This window comes from Elephantulus edwardii, unplaced genomic scaffold (assembly GCF_000299155.1).
Source record: "Elephantulus edwardii isolate Elephantulus edwardi_28Jun2011 unplaced genomic scaffold, EleEdw1.0 scaffold00092, whole genome shotgun sequence".
NCBI lineage: Eukaryota > Metazoa > Chordata > Mammalia > Macroscelidea > Macroscelididae > Elephantulus > Elephantulus edwardii.
In genome coordinates, this window is record NW_006399842.1 from 3,361,612 (window position 1) to 3,379,836 (window position 18,225).

The 18,225-nt window shown below is 38.7% G+C and overlaps 1 protein-coding gene across 1 annotated transcript in view; it reads left to right on the forward strand.

Moving 5' to 3' along the window:
• CDK5RAP2 (CDK5 regulatory subunit associated protein 2) overlaps nt 1–18,225 on the forward strand; it is a 252,415-nt gene that overhangs the window by 105,034 nt on the left and 129,156 nt on the right. The window contains exons 13-14 of the mRNA XM_006890751.1: nt 12,307–12,477; nt 15,660–15,800. Coding sequence (XP_006890813.1) covers nt 12,307–12,477; nt 15,660–15,800 — 312 coding nt within the window. The remainder of the gene's footprint in view (nt 1–12,306; nt 12,478–15,659; nt 15,801–18,225) is intronic.

Consider the following 18,225-nt stretch of genomic DNA (forward strand, 5'->3'; position numbering starts at 1 on the left):
AGCAGCTCAGTCAGAAAGACAAAAAAACAATGAAGTGCCCCCTCAGACTTATTTTCCAATAACATTCAGAAAACTCAAACTCTTTCTGTTAAGTTGGCGCAGACTCATACCTCACCTTCCAGCCTGTCTCTGAGGTTGTAAACAGCACATAAAGAAATTGCTTATCTTCCTTCCAAGGAGCTTTTGGTGCGTTTGCACTGCCACAGTGCTTTTGGCTTAACAAACCTCCCCATGGACCACACCACCTTCTGATCATATTAGTGAGATGAATTGACTTTACCCAGGTAGGCTTTCTGATAGAGAAAAAAAATCAGTTTGTGTGTTAAGTTTGTATATGTACATCTTAGGTTATTCTTTTCATTAAAACTGTTCTTGAAAATATTTTCTTTTACAGCTAAGAAAGGCAATTTACACGAGGGGAAATCCAAACAGTAGTCAAATATGGTTAGCAATTAAAGAAATGCAAATTCAAACACTTGTGAAGAGCCATTTCATTACCAATTAAAGTAGCAAACATTTAAGGAAATATCGATGCTGGAGAGGATGTGGTGAGACAAAATTTATGCTTTCCTAGTGGCACTTTATACTGCCACTCTCTTGAAAGAGAGTTTGTCACTTTATAGAGAGAATCCTTAAAACATGCATATCCATGGCACTCTTACTTACACTGAGAAAATAAATGAAAAGTTAGGGAAAAAATTTGAGGCACAGAACTATTCTTTGCTGTGTTATCTGTAAGAGCAAGTGATTAGAGACAGTGAGCATATAGGTAAGTTAATTATATACTTATTAATATTGATAAATTGGAAGATCATGTGGTACCTCTTACTAAGTACTCCCTAGTGACCATATCTTGCCTCCCCCTTGCGCTACAGGGGTGAGCGAACCAAGTTGGAAACTCAATTAAAGCAGCTGTAGAGACCTGTGTCATCTCCTTTCTTTGTAATAACCATTCTCTTGACTTTATACTCTTAAGCTTTTTATAATTGTTCTTTTGCTGTCATCATCCCTTAATTGGTAGGATGTGGTGTAATTGCACAAATGAAAAGTGTGGAAAATGCTTAAGCCAAAGTTAGAATAGCATAAAAATTGTGGCTGTAGATAGACAAGAACTAAAAGGACCCTCTGCAAATTGGAAATGGTTTCGTTTGTTGGCCTGGTTGTGTTGTATGAGAATATACTTAGTCTCTAATTTTAGAATTCAGTTATTGTTGCCTTAGTTTTGTTTTATAAAAAAAAAAAACAAACAAAAACACTCATTTCCCCTCCAGAACTGAATTTCTATTTACTGACATTTACAATTCATGATAGTTTCTTGGTCCAGTTGTTTTGGATTAAAGGTTTAGAATAATCGTATCACCATCTGTTTGCCTAAGAAAAAAAAATTCACATTTAATTTGTAAAGTTTTTTTCTTTATATATGAATGTAGCCTTTCTAATATATGCAGTATGAAAAAATTAAAAGCAGAGAAAAAAGACCATAATTTTTATAAAAATCATCCACAATAATGTGTTTCTGTCAGATTTTTCATTATTGTCCTTTAAAAACCAGCATATTAGAGAAATTTGCAAGTATTTCCAAAAAGAATGAGAATGAGAGATTGGAACTCTCTGTACTTGTTACCTTTTTCATCTATACCTTCTCCAGTTCCTTGTTTCACAGTGATTTTCAGCAAATCTCGCATCATTGCAGAATGTTTTTTTAAAAAAATTATCATATCTAAAAGATAAATGATTTTTTAAAATTTTCAGATATCTGATTAATGTCTAGATTTTTCTAATTATCTCATTAAAAAAATAAAACTTAGAGTTAGTTTATTGAAATCATAACCCAGACAGTCTGTATGTTGCGTTGGTAAATGACTTTTAATTATTTAAAAAAAAAATAATTCTAGACATAGGAAAATTGCAAAACCAGTTCTGAGTTCCCATACAGGTATCCCTCACTGTCCAAAGCTGTTCTTTAGTACTTATTTTTGTTAACCAAAATAAATCTGAAAAGGATTTTTGCTTTTATGAAAAAAGGCCAAACGGAAAGTCAACTAGAGTTTAGAGTTTGTTTTGTAGTGAGCTGTGAAAGAGGTGGAGTGCACCCTGACAGGTATTACATTGGCAACAGCTTCCCCAGAAACAGCAGTTAGCATCAAGCTGCTGTAACTTGAACTGTGTTTTTGAACATTTTACTAGAGATAGTATAGCTAATGTCAGATGGATCTTGGCTGAAAGCAGAGAGTACCAGAGGAATGTCTGTGTTTCATTGACTATGCAAAGGCATTTGGCTGTGTGGATCACAACAAACTGTGGCTGACTCTGAGAAGAATGGGAATCTAAGAACACTTGATTGTGCTTATGCAAAACCTATACTTGGACATATTTGGACATGTTGCAAGGAGGGACCAGTCCTTGGAGAGGGACATCATGCTTGGGAAGGTGGAGGGACAGCACAGGAGGGGAAGACCCTCTATGAGGTGAATTGATTCAGTGACTGGGGTTATCAGGGTGGGTGTGTCAGAGATAGTGAGATTGCCTCAGGACAGAGCAAAGTTTAGGGCTGTTGTACCTAGGGTCTCTGTGACTGGCAAGTAACTCAATGGCACATAACAACAACATACTTGGATCAAGAGGTAGTCGTCAGAACAGAGCAAGGAAGCACTGCATGGTTCAAAATTAGGAAGGGTATGCATCGAAAGGAATTGGCAGATACAGAAGAATTTAATGAAATAACATTTGAGCAAGAGCCTATGGTGATGAAGGAAGAAGTTCAAGCTGCTTTGAAGGAAATAGCAAAAATTAAGCCCCCAGGAATAGATGGTATACCAGTTGACATATTTCAGCTAAAAGATGCTGCCCTGCATGTGCTCACCAAGTTGTGCCAAGAAATCTGGAGAACAACCACTTGGCCAACTGACTGGAAGAGATCTATATTTGTTTCCATTCCAAAGAAGGGTGACCCAACTGAGTGTGGAAACCACAGAACAGTATCATTGATTTCACATGCAAGCAAGATTCTACTGAAGATTATCCAAAAACAACTGGAACAGCACATCAGCAGAGAACTACCAGAAGTCCAGGCTGGGCTTAGAAGGGGTCGTGGTACTAGGGATATTGTAGCTGATGTTAGATGGATCTTAGCTGAAAGCAGGGAATACCAGAGGAATGTCTATCTGTGTTTCATTGATTATGCAAAGGCATTTGACTGCATGGATCATAACAAACTGTGGCTGACTCTGAGAAGAATGGGAATCCCAGAACATTTAATCGTGCTAATGCGAAACCTATACTTGGACCAAGAGGCAGTAGTCAGAACAGAGCAGGTTAACACTGCATGGTTCAAAATTGGGAAGGGTGTACGCCAGGGATGTGTCCTGTCTCCATACCTTTTCAACCTATATGCAGAGCAGATTATCTGGGAGGGTGGACTCTCTGAGGAGAATTGTGGTGTCAGGATTGGTGGAAGATCTATTAACAATCTGCGTTATGCAGATGATACAACCCTGCTTGCTGAAACTGAGGAGGACCTCATGCACTTGCTGCGAAGGGTCAAGGATTGCAGCCTTCAGTATGGAATGAGGCTCAATGTCAAGAAGACAAAGATTCTCACCACTGGACCAATTGGCAGCATCAGGATGGATGGCGAAGAGATTGAGATTGTTCACAGCTTCGGTTTGCTCGGCTCCACGGTCAACACTCTTGGCACCAGCAGCCAGGAAATAAAAAAACGTATTGCAATGGGAAAGTCTGCTATTAGGAACCTCTCTAAAATACTCAAGAGCAACGGTGTTTCTCTGGAGACTAAGGTGCGTCTGATACAGGCCATGGTCTTTGCAATCACTTGTTATGCATCAGAGAGTTGGACAGTGACTAGGGAGGACTGAAGGAGAATTGATGCCTTTGAGCTGTGGTGCTGGAGAAGAGTATTGAATTTACCCTGGACTGCCAAGAAGACAAACAGATTCATCCTGGAGAGGGTTAAACCAGGCTACTCCTTGGAGGCAAGGATTCTGGGGCTTCGTCTGACATACTTTGGATATGTTGTAAGGAGGGACATGTCCTTGGTGAGGGACATCATGCTTGGGAGGGTGGAGGGACAGCACAGGAGGGGAAGACCCTCTATGAGGTGGCTTTGTTCAGTGAGTGGGGTAATCGGGATGGGTGTGTCAGAGGCAGTGTGATTCGCACAGGATAGAGCAGGGTTTAGGGCTGTTGTACATAGGGTCGCTATGAGTCGCAAGCAGCTTGATGGCACATAACACCACCACCACCACCACCACAATGCATCAAGTATGTGTCCTATCTCCATATCTTTCCAATCTGTGTGAGGAATAGATTGTCCAGGAGGCTGGGCTCTATGAGGAGAAGTGTGGCATCAGGATTGGAGGTAGACTCATCAACAATCTGTTTTATGCAGATGACATAACCCTGCTTGCTGAAACTGAAGAGGACTTGAAGCGCTTCCTACAGAAGGTCAAAGACTGCAGCCTTCAATATAGATTGAAACTCAACATCAAGGAAACAAAGATTCTCATCACGGAGCGATTGGCAGCATCATGATAGATGGTGAAGGGTAATAGATTGTTGACAGCTACAGTTTTCTTCGCTCTTTAATCAACACTCATGGTACCAGCAGCCAAGAAATTAAAAGATGAATTATTTTGGGAAAGTTGGCTGTCAGAGACCTCTCCAAGGTACTGAAGAAGAACGATGTCAGTCTGGACACTAAGGTGTGCCTGATAAAGGACATGGTCTTTGCATTTACTTACTATCCATCAGAGAGCTGGATAGTGACTGGGGATGATAGGAGGAAAGTTGATGCCTTTGAGCTGTGGTGCTGGAGAGGAGTATTGAGTATACCATGGACTTCTAGTAGAACAAACAAGTTTGTCCTGGAGAGGGTGAAGCCGGCTGCTCATTAGAGGCAAGGATTCTGAAGCTTTGTCTGACATACTTTGGACATGTTGCAAGGCAGGATCAGTCCTTGGAGAGGGACATCGTGCTTGCGATGGTGGAGGGACAGTGCAGGAGAAGACGACCCTTGATGAGATGGATTGATTCAGTAACTGGGATAATGGGGATAGGCATGTCAGAGACAATAAGATTGGCAAGGGATAGAGAAGGGTTTATGGGTGTTGTACATAGGTTCTCTATGAGTTACAGGTGACTCGACAGCATCCAACAACAACATGGTAATGTTATTTTAGGAATTGTGTGTCATTTAATAGGTTCTTTTTTTTATTTGGTGAATGATCAAATGTGTTTCCCATATACATGAATGGTAATTGCTTCTTTGCTGCGTGTCATTTTCACTTAACAAATACTTTCATAGGAATGCTCTGCTTCTGAAAACCTTGCACATTCTCTCACCTTCCTGTAATGGTAACATTTTCCGTGACTTTAGTAGATCTCAGCAGGCCTCTGAAAACCCTGTGTACAACAGAACAGATACAGAATGATTGGCACAGAGCAGAGTTTAGGGCTGTTGTACATAGGATCACTATGAGTCGCAAGCGACTCGACGGCACATAACAACAACAACAACAACATAGTAGATCTCTGGGGGTGTAGTCTGAGGGAATAGAGCTGCTATAAAGGTGATGTCTCTTTGTCAGTTCAAATCCCCTAGTAGCCCATTGGAGAGAATAATAGCAATGTTTTCCATGTGATTTACAGCCTCGGAACACTGGCTGGAGGGTCAGCAATGCTTAATTTTGACTTGAAGGCAGTGGGATTGTTTGGACCAAGAAATTAGCATCGATGCAGTATTGTTAAGTAATCTTTAATGTTTGAATTCTGCCAGTTTTCCAAAATCAAGGTGTGTGGTGTTTTTTTTTCCAGGTTCCATTTGATAATCCACTCTTTATTTAATTGTCATGTCTCCCTAGTCTTCTTGTTCAGTGTCAGTCAGTTGTTCAGTCTTTATCTTTCAAGACTGTGACTCTTGAAGAATATTGGTCAGTTATTTTGTGAAATAGCAGTCAATTTTGGCTTGGCTCATGTTTGTTTCATGATTAAAGTTATACAATTTTTTGCAAGAATAGCACAGAAAGTTCCTCCTGTTTGAAGTACTTTATGTCAGCATATCCTGTGACCAGTGGTGTGAATGTTGATTATTTGGTTAATGAAGAGCCTACTGAATTTCTCCATTACAATGTTAACTCTTTTTTTCCTTTGTAACTAATATCTTCGGAGCGGGGGGAGAGATATTCTGAGATTAATAGCTCATTTCTCATCATACTTTGACTCAATAATTTTAGCATCCAATGCTAATTCATACCTGTAACAGTTACTGTACTGTTTAATTTCTTCCACATTTAATAGAATTCCACTATAAAGGAGCTCTGTTCCTTCTGCATTTGTTTGTTTATTCAGTTATTTGTTTATATCAGTATGGGATTATGGATATTTGTTTTACTCTATAGTGTGTAAGTTATTACTCTAATTTATTGTATTGCTCAAGCTATCTTGTTCTTGTTTACTGTTGGTTCGGTATTGACCCATAGCTGACCCTCCAGTGGGTTTTCAGAGGCAGTTAATTGCACGGGAGGAGTTTGCCCATTCTGCGGAGAGGCTGGTAGCCTCAAACTATGTGCCTTCAGGATTGCAGTGCAGCTTCCTCCCATTAGGCCACCAGAGCTCCCTTAGATTTAGCTATTTCTTGTTGTTAGGTGCCAATGAATTGACCCTTTACCATTTCAAGCATTGTTTCCTAAGGACTGATCTCTCTTAGAAACATACCCAAAGTATGTGAGATGGAGTTTCCTCATCCTTCCCTCCAAAGAGCATCCTGGCTATACCTTCTCTAAGAAATAGTCTTTTTTTTTTTTTAGCAATCCATAGACTATTTAGTATTCTTCTCCAACACTACAGCTCAAAGGTATTGATTCTTCTGTCTTCCTTACTCGTTTTCCACTTCTCAGGTGCATGTTGTGTACCTTCGAGTTGAAACTAGCCCATAGTTGACCCACCAGTGGGTTTTCAGAGACAAGTAAATCGCACTGGAGGAGACTGACCATCCTTCTCCTGTGGAGCTACTAGTGGATTCAAACAATGTGCCTTTGAGATTGTAGTGCAGATTCTTACCACTAGGCCACCATGGTTAAAAAGACCTTAGTCTTTAAACTAACATTGCTGCTCTTGTCCCTGACAGCACATTTCCCCATCAGAACACATCTTTTGATTTCTTGACTGCTGTTACAAAAGGTGTTGATTGTAGAGCCAAGCAAGATGAAATCATTAACCACTTCAGTCTTCTCACCTTCTATCCTGATGTTGCCTATTGGCTCAGTGGTCAAGATTTTTGGTGTGGTTTTTTTTGTTTTGTTTTTGTTTTTAATGTTGTGATGTAATCCATATTGAAGGTTGTAATCTTTGACCTTCTGCAATAAGCACTTCAGGTCTTTTCACATTTAGTGAACAAAGTTATGTCATCTGTATACTGCGGACTGTTGGTTAGCCTCCTCCAATTCTGATGTCACTTTTTTTTTTTACATAAAATCTAGCCTCTTAAATGCTGCTTAAATAGATACGGAGAATCTCCTTCAAATTGATTGTGACCTTTCAAAATGCCCTACCATTTTTTTGAGCACCACTTGACTTTCTAGGATCATAAGATATGCTGGGCTCATCTTGTCCAAGCTCTGGAGTTGACCATTTCTCCAAAGATCCTTGATTTCATTTTTTTTTTTTTTTTAGTTTTGTGTTTTATTTATTTAACAAGTTCAGGCCTTGACTGCATATTTCCACAGTGGGTACAGGTGCTCTTTTCGCTGCTGCTTCTTGGTCTTCAGGTTCTCCTCATGCTTGTTGAGCCTTCGGCGCATGGCATGTATTTTCTTGGGCCGCAGATCCAGGGGTTTGTACTTCTTGCCCTTATAGTATTTTCTGAGGTTCTCCTTCTGAGTCTGGTTAATAACAGTGAGAACATGGGCCATGGATTTTCGGACAACTTGGATTTTGGAGAGCTTAGAAGCCGCACCGCCTGTCACTTTGGCGACACGCAGCTGGGAAAGCTCCACCTTCAGATCGTCCAGCTGTTTTAACAGCTCCTCCTTCTTCTTGCCGCGAAGGTCCTGAGCCTTGATTTTAGCCATAGCTGAGCGATAGAACCTGGCTGCCACCTGATCCAAGGCCAAGAGAAAGAGGAGGGGGAGGGTGATCCTTGATTTCTCTTATTGGAGAATGCCATATAGAAACGGAGATCTGAATGATAGGTGTGCTCATTAATACTGGAAGATCAATGCCTTTAAGCCTTCTCAGTGCACAGAGCTCAGAATTCATAACTTTTACACACACATACAGTTGGATACAGAAATATAGATGTGTAAGTATGTATTAATACACGTATTTCCTAGCTCTGTGGTACTGCTGCTCCATGATCTGTATTTTGATAACCACTGCTCTAAGGAATTGTACTTCTCTGAATTGACAAATGGTGTTTAGAACCTATAATCTAGATTCTAGGGAGCTCTGGTGGCCTAGTGACAAGAAGCTGGCTGCAATCCTAAAGGCATGTGGTTTGAGGCCACCAGCTTCAATACGGGAAAAAGATGGGCAGTCTCCTTAAGTCTGATTAACTATTTCAGCTATAGGTCAGTTTTGAATCTACGGTACTCAGCAACAACAATCTAGATTCCAAATGGCACACACTAATTCTAGGTTTTTCCTAGTGATCTTTATGATTTGTTTTGAATAGAGTGAAAAGTTATGGAGAAAGGCTACATTCCTGACACACTCCTTTCCTAGTTTTGAACCATGCAGTGTTTCATTGCTCTGTTCTGAGGACTGCTTCCTGGTTTGAGTATAGGTTTTACATAAGTACAATCAAGTGTTCTGGGATTCCCATTCTCCTTAATGTTAGCCACAATTTATTGTGATCTACACTATCAAATGCCTTTGCATAGTCAATGAAACACAGATAGACATTCCTCTATTACTCTTTGCTTTATGCCAACATCCAGTTGACATTGGTGATAATGTCTCTATATGCAGAGGTTTTGAACAACAATATCAGTGTTGTTGATGTTCGTAGGTGCTGTCCTGTCAAGTATGACTCATAGTGACCCTATGAACAAGCAGATCTGAATATTGCACTATTCTGCTCCATCCCTGTCAACTCTGATGCACTTGAGCCCATTGTTACGGTCATTATGTCAGTCTACCTGTTGGAGGATTTCCTCTCTTGTGCTGACCCTCCACCTTTCCAAACATGATATCCTTTTCCAGGAAGTGGCACGTACTAACAACATGTTCAAAATGTGTAAGATGAGGCTTTTCACCATCCTTACCTCCAATAAGCACTTTTTCCAAGACATACTCTTATTTGTTCTCTAGGCTGCTCATAGGATATGTAGTACTTTCCTCTAATCGACAACTCAAAGACATCAATTCTTCTTTTGTCCTCCTTATTCGTTGTCCAACTTTCAGATGCATAGCAAGTAATTGAAAAGACAGTGGTTTGAATCAAGTGCATCTTAATTCTTAAACTGTTATCATTGCTCCTTAGCACTTTTGAGAGGTCCTTGACATTAGATTTTTCTCAAAGCAACAAGTCTTCTGCTGTTAGCAAGGATTTTGTTTAATTTGTTGACAGTGTTAGTCTTTTCTTCCCTTACCATGATGTTGCTTAGTGGCCCAGTGGTGAGGATTTTTGTTTTCTTCATGTTGAGGTGTAATCCAAATCCATATTGAAGATCAAGGATCTTCTGCAGCAAGTGTTTTAAGTCATCTTAATTTTCAGCAGCAAGATTGTGTTACCTACATAATGTAGTTTGTTCATAAGTCTTCCTACATTCCTGGTGTTATGTTCTTCATAAAGTCCAACTTCTTGAATGATTTCCTCAGCAAACAAATTGAACAAGTATGGAGAAAGGATACAGCTTTGATCATGCCTTTCTTGATTTTAAACGATGCAGTGTTCCCTTGTTCTGTTTGCACAGTTGCCTCTTAGTCTTGGTATAGGTTTCTCAGGAGCATAACTAAGTGTTCTGGGATTCCCATCCTTCTCAATGTTAACTATAATTTGTTATGATACACACAGTTACATGTCTTTGCATAGTCAATAAAGGACAGATAGATATCCTTCTTCTTTTTTTTTAAATTTAATTTTATTATTTTGTGTGTATACCATCAAATCAGATCTGACTGGTACGGAAGAAGATTGCCCTTGCTTCTCCAGCAGAGCATCTGGTGGATTTGAACCACTCACCTCTGGGATTGCAGTACAGTTTCTTGCCACTAGGCCACCAGAGCTCCCTTAGATATCCTTCTTATAGTCTCTACTTTCAGCCAGGATCCATCTGACTTCAGCAATGATATCCTTGGTGCCATGGCCTCTTCTAAATCCACCTTGAACTTTGAGCAGTTGATGTAGCATTCCATTCAATTTTGGATCCTCTTCAGCAAAATTTAACTTGCATGTGATATTAATCATACTGTTCTATAATTTCCACATACTGTTGCATCACCTTTCTTGGTAATGGGGACAAATAGGAATCTCTTCCTGTCAGTTGGCCAGGATAGCTGTCTCTCAAATTTCCTGGCACAGATGGGTGAGCACAGGTAAGTCCAGGACTGCATTTCTTTGTTGAAACATGTCAGTTGATATCTTGTCAACTCTGGGGTCCTTATTTTAGTTTGTGATTATCGTTAATCAGATTTACAGTGTGATTACGGAAAAGATTTTTATGGTAGTCTTTTTTCTCCTGAGGAAACTATTCCATTAAATTGTACAAATTACTCTCCTTTAAAGTTTTGAAATAATCCCTTTCTGTTTGAGTAACCAATTATCTTGATCCTTAGTTAGATACATATGGCTTTACTTTTTATTCATTTAAAAAATTATTTTTATCTACTTTTTCATTATATTAACATTCAAGTGAATTCAAAGTCACATCTTTAAAATTAGATCTTACCTGTCTTTGTCCCTTTTACCTGTTTGCTCTAGGCAACCATATATTTTTTCAAATTAGTTTGCATACAATTGTTCATATGCACCGTGTTTCATTTACCTTATGTTTTATAGAGTCATTCATATTTATAGAATAATTTGTGTGCATTGTTTTATTCCTGGACATTTTGTTTTATACAATCATTTCTATATATTGAATTTTATATAAATAATTACTTTTGATCTATGATACATCACTCTGTCTTACCACCTTTAGGCATACATCTATTTTATGGTTAAATAAATGGTAGTATGAAATACATACTTTTTTCTCTTGGGTTCTCTGTCTCTAACAATTGTTTCTGAAGTTTACTTTTAGAAAATCTGAGCCAACCCCTTGTGGTCTAATCAATTCTGACTCATAGTGACCATGTAAGATGGAGAGCTGCCCTAAAGGGTTCCCAAGGCTGTAAATCTTTATGGAAGCAACACTGCCACATCTTTCTTCTTTGGCTGACTGTGGGTTTAAACCCTTGGGTTTAGTTGCTGGGCCCTCACCTACTGTGCCACCATGCTCCTTTAAGATTTCTTTAGGGCAATATATTTGTTGAGTAAGATATTTTTCTTTTATACCATGAGAGTACTCCATGGTGAGAATGTGTTACAGATTATTCCTCTTTTGGGGACATTTGGATTGTTTCCAGCCTTTTGCTGTTACAAGTGGTCCTTATATTATGAATACTACATATTTTAAGGTAGTCAAAATCACACTTGATGCTGTTTCTTTTTCCCCATTATCATTTTCCATGTTATTATAAATGCCTTGTAAATGATATTATTTAAGATAATTATTTTTTCTGATTATGAAAGTAAGACTTATTTAGAGGTTTTGGAAATGCAGAAAAATTTGATTTTTTCAAGTAAAGTGTCAACTGGAAAACCATCCATAATCTTTATTCAGATATACTGTTATTATTTTGATGTGTTTCTTTGTAATCTTAACAACATTTTATAAAAACAGAAAACTGTCAGCATCCAATTACATATATAATTTGGTATCCTGGCTTGTTTTTAATAATAATAATAATAATAATAATAATAATAATAATGCTTTTTTGCATATTATGCTGTCTTTGAAAATAATGTTCCTCTTGTTGAATATCTGGTCTCTTCCTTTTTTTTGTATTGTAAATTATGCTGTCATATATTATCTGTATATAAGGGTCAGGGGTTTCTGTTTTCAAACCTCTGACTGTTCTTAAAGTTGGTTTCCTTAAGACTTTAATGAGAAGAAAGTATGCACTTGTTAAACAATGTCAATTAGCTTATTCTCCTATAGACATTCTATGACCTGCCAAATAGGTTGAGGCTTGTTGTTTTGAAAGTTTTGTCAAATAAAATGCCTTTCCTCCTTCTGTTGATAGGACCTTACAAACCAAGTTGAGAAATTATGTGACAGAATGAATGAAAGAGAGAGGGCAGTGGAGAATCGTTATAAGAGTCTTTTGAGTGAAAATAATAAGAAGTTGCACAGCCAAGAGCAAACGATCCAACGACTAACAGAAAGTGTCAATCAGAAGGACTTGTTGCTTATGGTACCATATGTTTTGTTTTCTTTTATATTTAAATCTTGATTTAACATGTGTTAACACTTTTTTTCCATCCAATAAATTTTTTCTTGCAAGAACATTTATATAAAAATAAGGTTATACTCTCTGTTTCTTGTGTTCAGGACTTGCTTTGTATCATTTGGGCTTCAGCTATCAGAAAGGTCAGTTTGGAGAAATGGAAGCTCAGAGAAAAAAAAGACCTGTATATCTCAAGGCACATCATGATGAAATTCCAGAACAGAAGGTTAAATAAAAGGAGAATTAAAAATGCTTCTGAGGAAGTGGAAAATTCAGATCATGGACAAAGGACCCAGACTCAGAATGACATCAAATTTCGTAGTTTGGGAGTTTTCTGGTAATGCTGAAAGCCAGAAAAAAAGAAAAGCAGTGTTTTCAGATTTGTTAGGAAAGTGTAACAGTCTTTTTTGGGATGGGATGTCATTGGTGTGAAGCCAGAATAAAGGCATTTTCAGACATTAGATGTCTAAAAAGTTTGCCCCCAATGCAATTTTTTGCAAGGTTCTTCTGAGGTTTGATTGCATGCAAATGAAGGAATTCTTCAAGTAAAAGTGAGACTGGCAGACATTGGCTCTAGAAAGAATTCCCGAGATGTTATGAAGAGAAATTCCAGGATGACAACTGAACAGCTTTTATGAAGAACTCAAGTTTGTGTTGTAGAGGGAGGACTTTGGTTAGGGTTTCTTCAAGAAATGGAAAGGGAGTTGTCAGTTACCTGCTATTACTTCATATTTGAGTACTTTAAGAGAGTTCAGAGAGAAATTAAATGTATCTCAGCATACAGTCTGAGAAGCTGACCTCTGTGAAGAATGTAGCATCAGAATTGGAGGAAGACTCAACAACCTGCATTATGCTTATAACATAATCTTGCTTGCTGAAAAGTAAAGAGAACTTGAAGCCCTTACTGAAGATTAAACACTGCAGCTTTCAATGTGTATTTAAACCTCAACATAATTGACAGCGAAAATTCTCACCAATGAACAGCATCATGATAAATGGAGAAAAGATGGAGGTTATCAATGATTTCCTTTTACTTGGCTCTCTAGTCAATACCTTAAAAGTAGAGAAATCAACATATTGTCATGAACAAATCAGTTATAGAGGACCTACTTAAAATGCTGAAGAGTAAGAATGGCATGTTAAAGACTAAGTTGTAGGCAAAAGGACCAGGGGCCACGTGGGGCTAACCATTTCCGACCTCTACTGACCCCATTGGGGAGAACTTTCTCCATCATCATATCATCATCCACAACACAAAACTTATTTCCACGAGGTCAGACATGTCCCCCACACTTCTGCATCCCTTTCTACTAATCCCAGCAACAATCTTACTGATCTGCTGGATCTGCCATCTGTTGCAGTAATTCGTAGAACACATGGAACCATGCTCACAGTTATGGGGTTTATTAGTGACATCAGAAGGTAGTCATTGGTAGCAGAACACAATCACTCAAGAGAGCTTCCAAAGTGTGCTTGCAGGCCCCACAGCCCTCAGCGTTGCAGCTTTAGGCCAGTATTATAAAACTTTTGGTCCTGACAGTAACGGCTCTCCTCCCAGTCTTCCAGTGAAATTGAGCAAAGGCTCCTCGTCCTGGTTCTGTGAGCTGCATGTCAGGTCTCTGATTCTCTGCTGCAGCAGCTGCTGCTGTCCTATGCTGTGCTGGCTGGTGCAAGGATCTATGATCCTCAAGGAGGACATGCATTCTCTGCTGCTTCTTTTGTCGTAGGTGAGCTTCTCAAATTCTGCTGCTGGATCCACTGAATTTAATGACAAGAGTAACCAGTCTCCTTGTGGATAGGCTAACACACCCTATCCGCATATTCCCACCCATCCACATGGCAAAGTCAAAGTCAGTGGCTAGGAAAGCCATTTTGCACAATAAACCCTTAACATCACGGTATACCCTTCCCAAGCCTGCGTGTTTGCATTTGCTTCTTGTGTATGCAAAAGGAAGACCAAAGAATTGCCGCCTTTGGATTCTGATGTTGGCTGAAAATAGGGAATATCCCATGGACTACCAAACGTATAAACAAATCTGTCTTGGAAGAATTACAGCCAGAAGCAAGGATGGTGAGACTTTGACTCACATATTTTGGGTCATACTATAGGAAAAAGGACTTTGTGCTTTGTAAAGTAGAGGGTCGGCATTGGAGAAGAGGCCTTTAATGACATGTATTGACACTGTGACTGTAATGGTGAGTTTAATCACAGCAGAAATTATGAATTGGCAGAGTTTTGATTTGTTGTCTGTAAGGCCACTTCCATTGGAGTCAACACAGTGGCATCTAATATCGCTATATATATAACTTGATTTTAGGTACTTAGTTAACTTAGTGAACAAATATGACAAACCCACTGCCATTTAGTTGATTCTAACCTTCCGTTAGGTTTCTGAAGTTGCCAGTTTTTGTTGGAGAAGACTGCCCATCTTTTGCAGAGATCTGGTGGATTTGAATTGCTGACTTCATTTAATGAAGTATCATGCCACCAGGACTTCTTAAATAAGTAAAACAACTCAGAGAAACTCATTGTTGTCAAGGTGAAACTGCCTCATCAGGAAGGAGCTTTTAATATATGACTAGACCCTAAAGTGATAGATGCATTTTTGAATTTTCTTCTGGAAATCATGTCTCTTGTAGATAAGGAAGGTTCAAAATGTTTCAGATTTGTAATGTTATTAACAGTTTGCTGGGTTTTGATATATATATCAACAATTATATATATAATTGTATATATATTTTTTATATATAGGTGTATTAAAGAAGCCCGAATGGTAGATATCATTGTTCTTATTTAACACAGCAAGAAACAGAGGTCACATCTCGACCAAGAAGTAGCCTTAGAATTGGAACCATTTCTACTGGTCAGAACCTAAACTTTGCCCTACACACTTACTGGGTAGCAGTCACAGTGGCTGTGAATTAAGAAGCTTGGTATCATTGTGCTGTACTTCCATCTCTGAGTAATAGTAATACACAAATGCAATTGCATTTACAGTTTTGTAATTGTCAGATATATTGGAGTAGTGGATATCAGAAGACATCCAGGTATTATGAGCAAGTAAAATGTCTTGCCTTAAAGAATTTGGGACAGTTTTGTAATATTTTTCTTGATAGAAACTTCCATCTGATTTGTTTTGTTTCTGTAGAAATTCAATGAAAAAGATTTGGAAGCAATTCAGCAGAACTGTCATCTAATGACAGCAGAGGATTTCAAGTTCAGGAGCGAAGGCTTAATAACAGAAAAGTGCTCTTCTCACCAGTCACCAGGCAGCAAAATCATCTTTGAGGTAAGCTTGACTGAAATTGGATGTTCACATGTGAATGTATTCATATTCCTTTCTGAAACTTATTTGAGAACTCCTTTGATCTAGAGAGAGAGCTTCAGATACCTTCTTGCTGATAACTGCATTTACAGCAGGTAGGGGTAGTCCTTCTTAGTCTTTCTACTTTCTTGATTAATATTCTTTAGCTGAGCATTGGTATTTGATGGCACATGAAACTGGGACGTGACAACTGGTCAAAAGATGGGCGTCACGTTTGCTCTGCCAGACTTACTTCTCAAGAACTATGGAAATCTCAAGTGTTTGGAAAATGTTCCTATCCACCACATCCTACCTGCTCTTTTTCGTTCATCTCCTCATCATCTTCAACTACAGCTAACTTCTGCCGATTTCTGAAATTGCCATATTCTGTACTTCTCTGTGTCTTTGTGTGTGTAGTTCTAGCTGTCTGAAAGGCCTGTTCTTTTCTTGTTTGCGTAGTAATTCCAGAACATTCCTAAAGATGCCCCTCTTGTGTGATCTTTGCTTGAGCCATTAGTCGTGCCATTTCTGCTTCCTTCCTGGTTCATAGTATTTTTCATGGCCCTCCATCGCAGCACTGTCTTCCTTTCTGTTGATGTTGTGGGACCTTCTTTCCTGATTTTCCTCACTTGAGCATCGAGCACCACAGCATCTCTTGGGCAGGCAACTGATGTTCTCTGAATCTCACTGCCTCGCCCAGTGCCTGACTCAGTAAACGTTGAGTGCGTGAATCCTTACCCTGATTTGTGAGAGATGCATAGAGATTACTTTGAGACTTCCTTCTCTCCCCTCGCTTTTATTTTATGCAAATTAACAACCAGGACTGAAAACAGAAAGGAGTTTTAATTGCAGACCAAATTGTGTGTGTGTGTGTGTGTGTGTGTGTGTGTGTTGTGTTTTTTATTTATTTATTTTTAAAAACAAACCTGACTGACTTCAGTTAAGTTTAAATATTCAGAAGACAGAGAACTATTATGCAAATTAGTTCTCTGATGAATGACTCAGATTGTAACTTGTGGTTTTGTGAATGGTGATTCTCAAAATAATTAACAGCTAGTATAGCATAGTAAGCAGCCAGCAGAACAGACACAGACAGTAGTAGGGCTAATGCAGGGTTTTGGAGTTGTACTCTTGTACCAGATATCAACTCTGTAATTACTGGATTATGAGAAGGTCCCAAGTGGCTCACAGGGAAGATGGACCTAGGACATCAGGTGGGTAGAGATGTGCTGACTAGAGGGTTATTTAAATATTTCAGTATTTTAGCAGCTAGTGTTACGATGATGTTGAACAGCAGTGCTTTCACACCAAGCTGGACTAGGAAGAAGGACCTGATGATCATGGGTCCCAGTGATCCTACCCATAACTCACGGGAGTGAAGTAGGACCTGGTGGCATTTTGTTTCATTGTGCTTGGAGTCATCACGAATCAGGGGCTGAGTGGATAGCAGCTAACAGCAACAGCTGACTGGCCATTGTGCTGTGTATCTGCTCACTATCATCCCCATTAGGAGATTAATATTTTCCGATTTCTCTTGAATGAAAGTGTTAACATGGACTTGGGGAAAGAGCCTTTGAGCTGAGAGAAGAAAGAGCTTTTGGGCTGGGCCTGCTGTGTCATTTTACTTGGTTACCTTGGTTAAGTCCAGTAACTCACAGAGGATGAACATATATGATTCTAACTTGCTTATAATTATTTAGTTGGCCTGTTAAGATGTCCATGCAGCCTGTAATAATGTATGTACTACTTTGAAACAAACTAGCAACCCAGCAATTTTTTAAGATAGACACATCCTTACTCATTTGAAAAACATCTAAACTTTTCTACTTTAAATCACCTCTTAGTCATGTAATAATGCTTCTAATGTGTTTGTAAATTTATTGAACAGGTTGAGGTTTTCAAAATTTAATTTCACTAGATTAACTTTTATCTGTGCTGTATCAGTTTTAGGTTTTTGTACTGGGTGACATGTATTTCAAATACCCATTAATATGCTTTATTGGTGTTTTAGTTACATTCATTTCCTAATGATGTTTCAATTACTGTACAAAATAACCAAATATTTGAAGAAAGGTCTTAATTCTACTCTACAAGACTCATTGTAAATTGTGAGTAAAAGATTATAAATTATCACTTAGAAACCACTGTAGTCTTGTTGACTCTGACTGCTGGTGACCCTCCACCAGATTTCCAGGGCTGGTAATTTTAGTCAGAGCAGTCTGCCCCATCTTTCTCCCCTACAGTAGATGCTGGATTTGAATCTTTCAGTCAGCAGGCCAAAATGTAACCTGCTATGAAATTATCACTAAAGAATTGTCAATTTTTAGGCATCAGTTTAAGAAATCCCAATTGTTATGGCCTTACAAATTTGTTCTTGTTTTTCTTTCCCCTCAAAAAGGATACTTTTTAG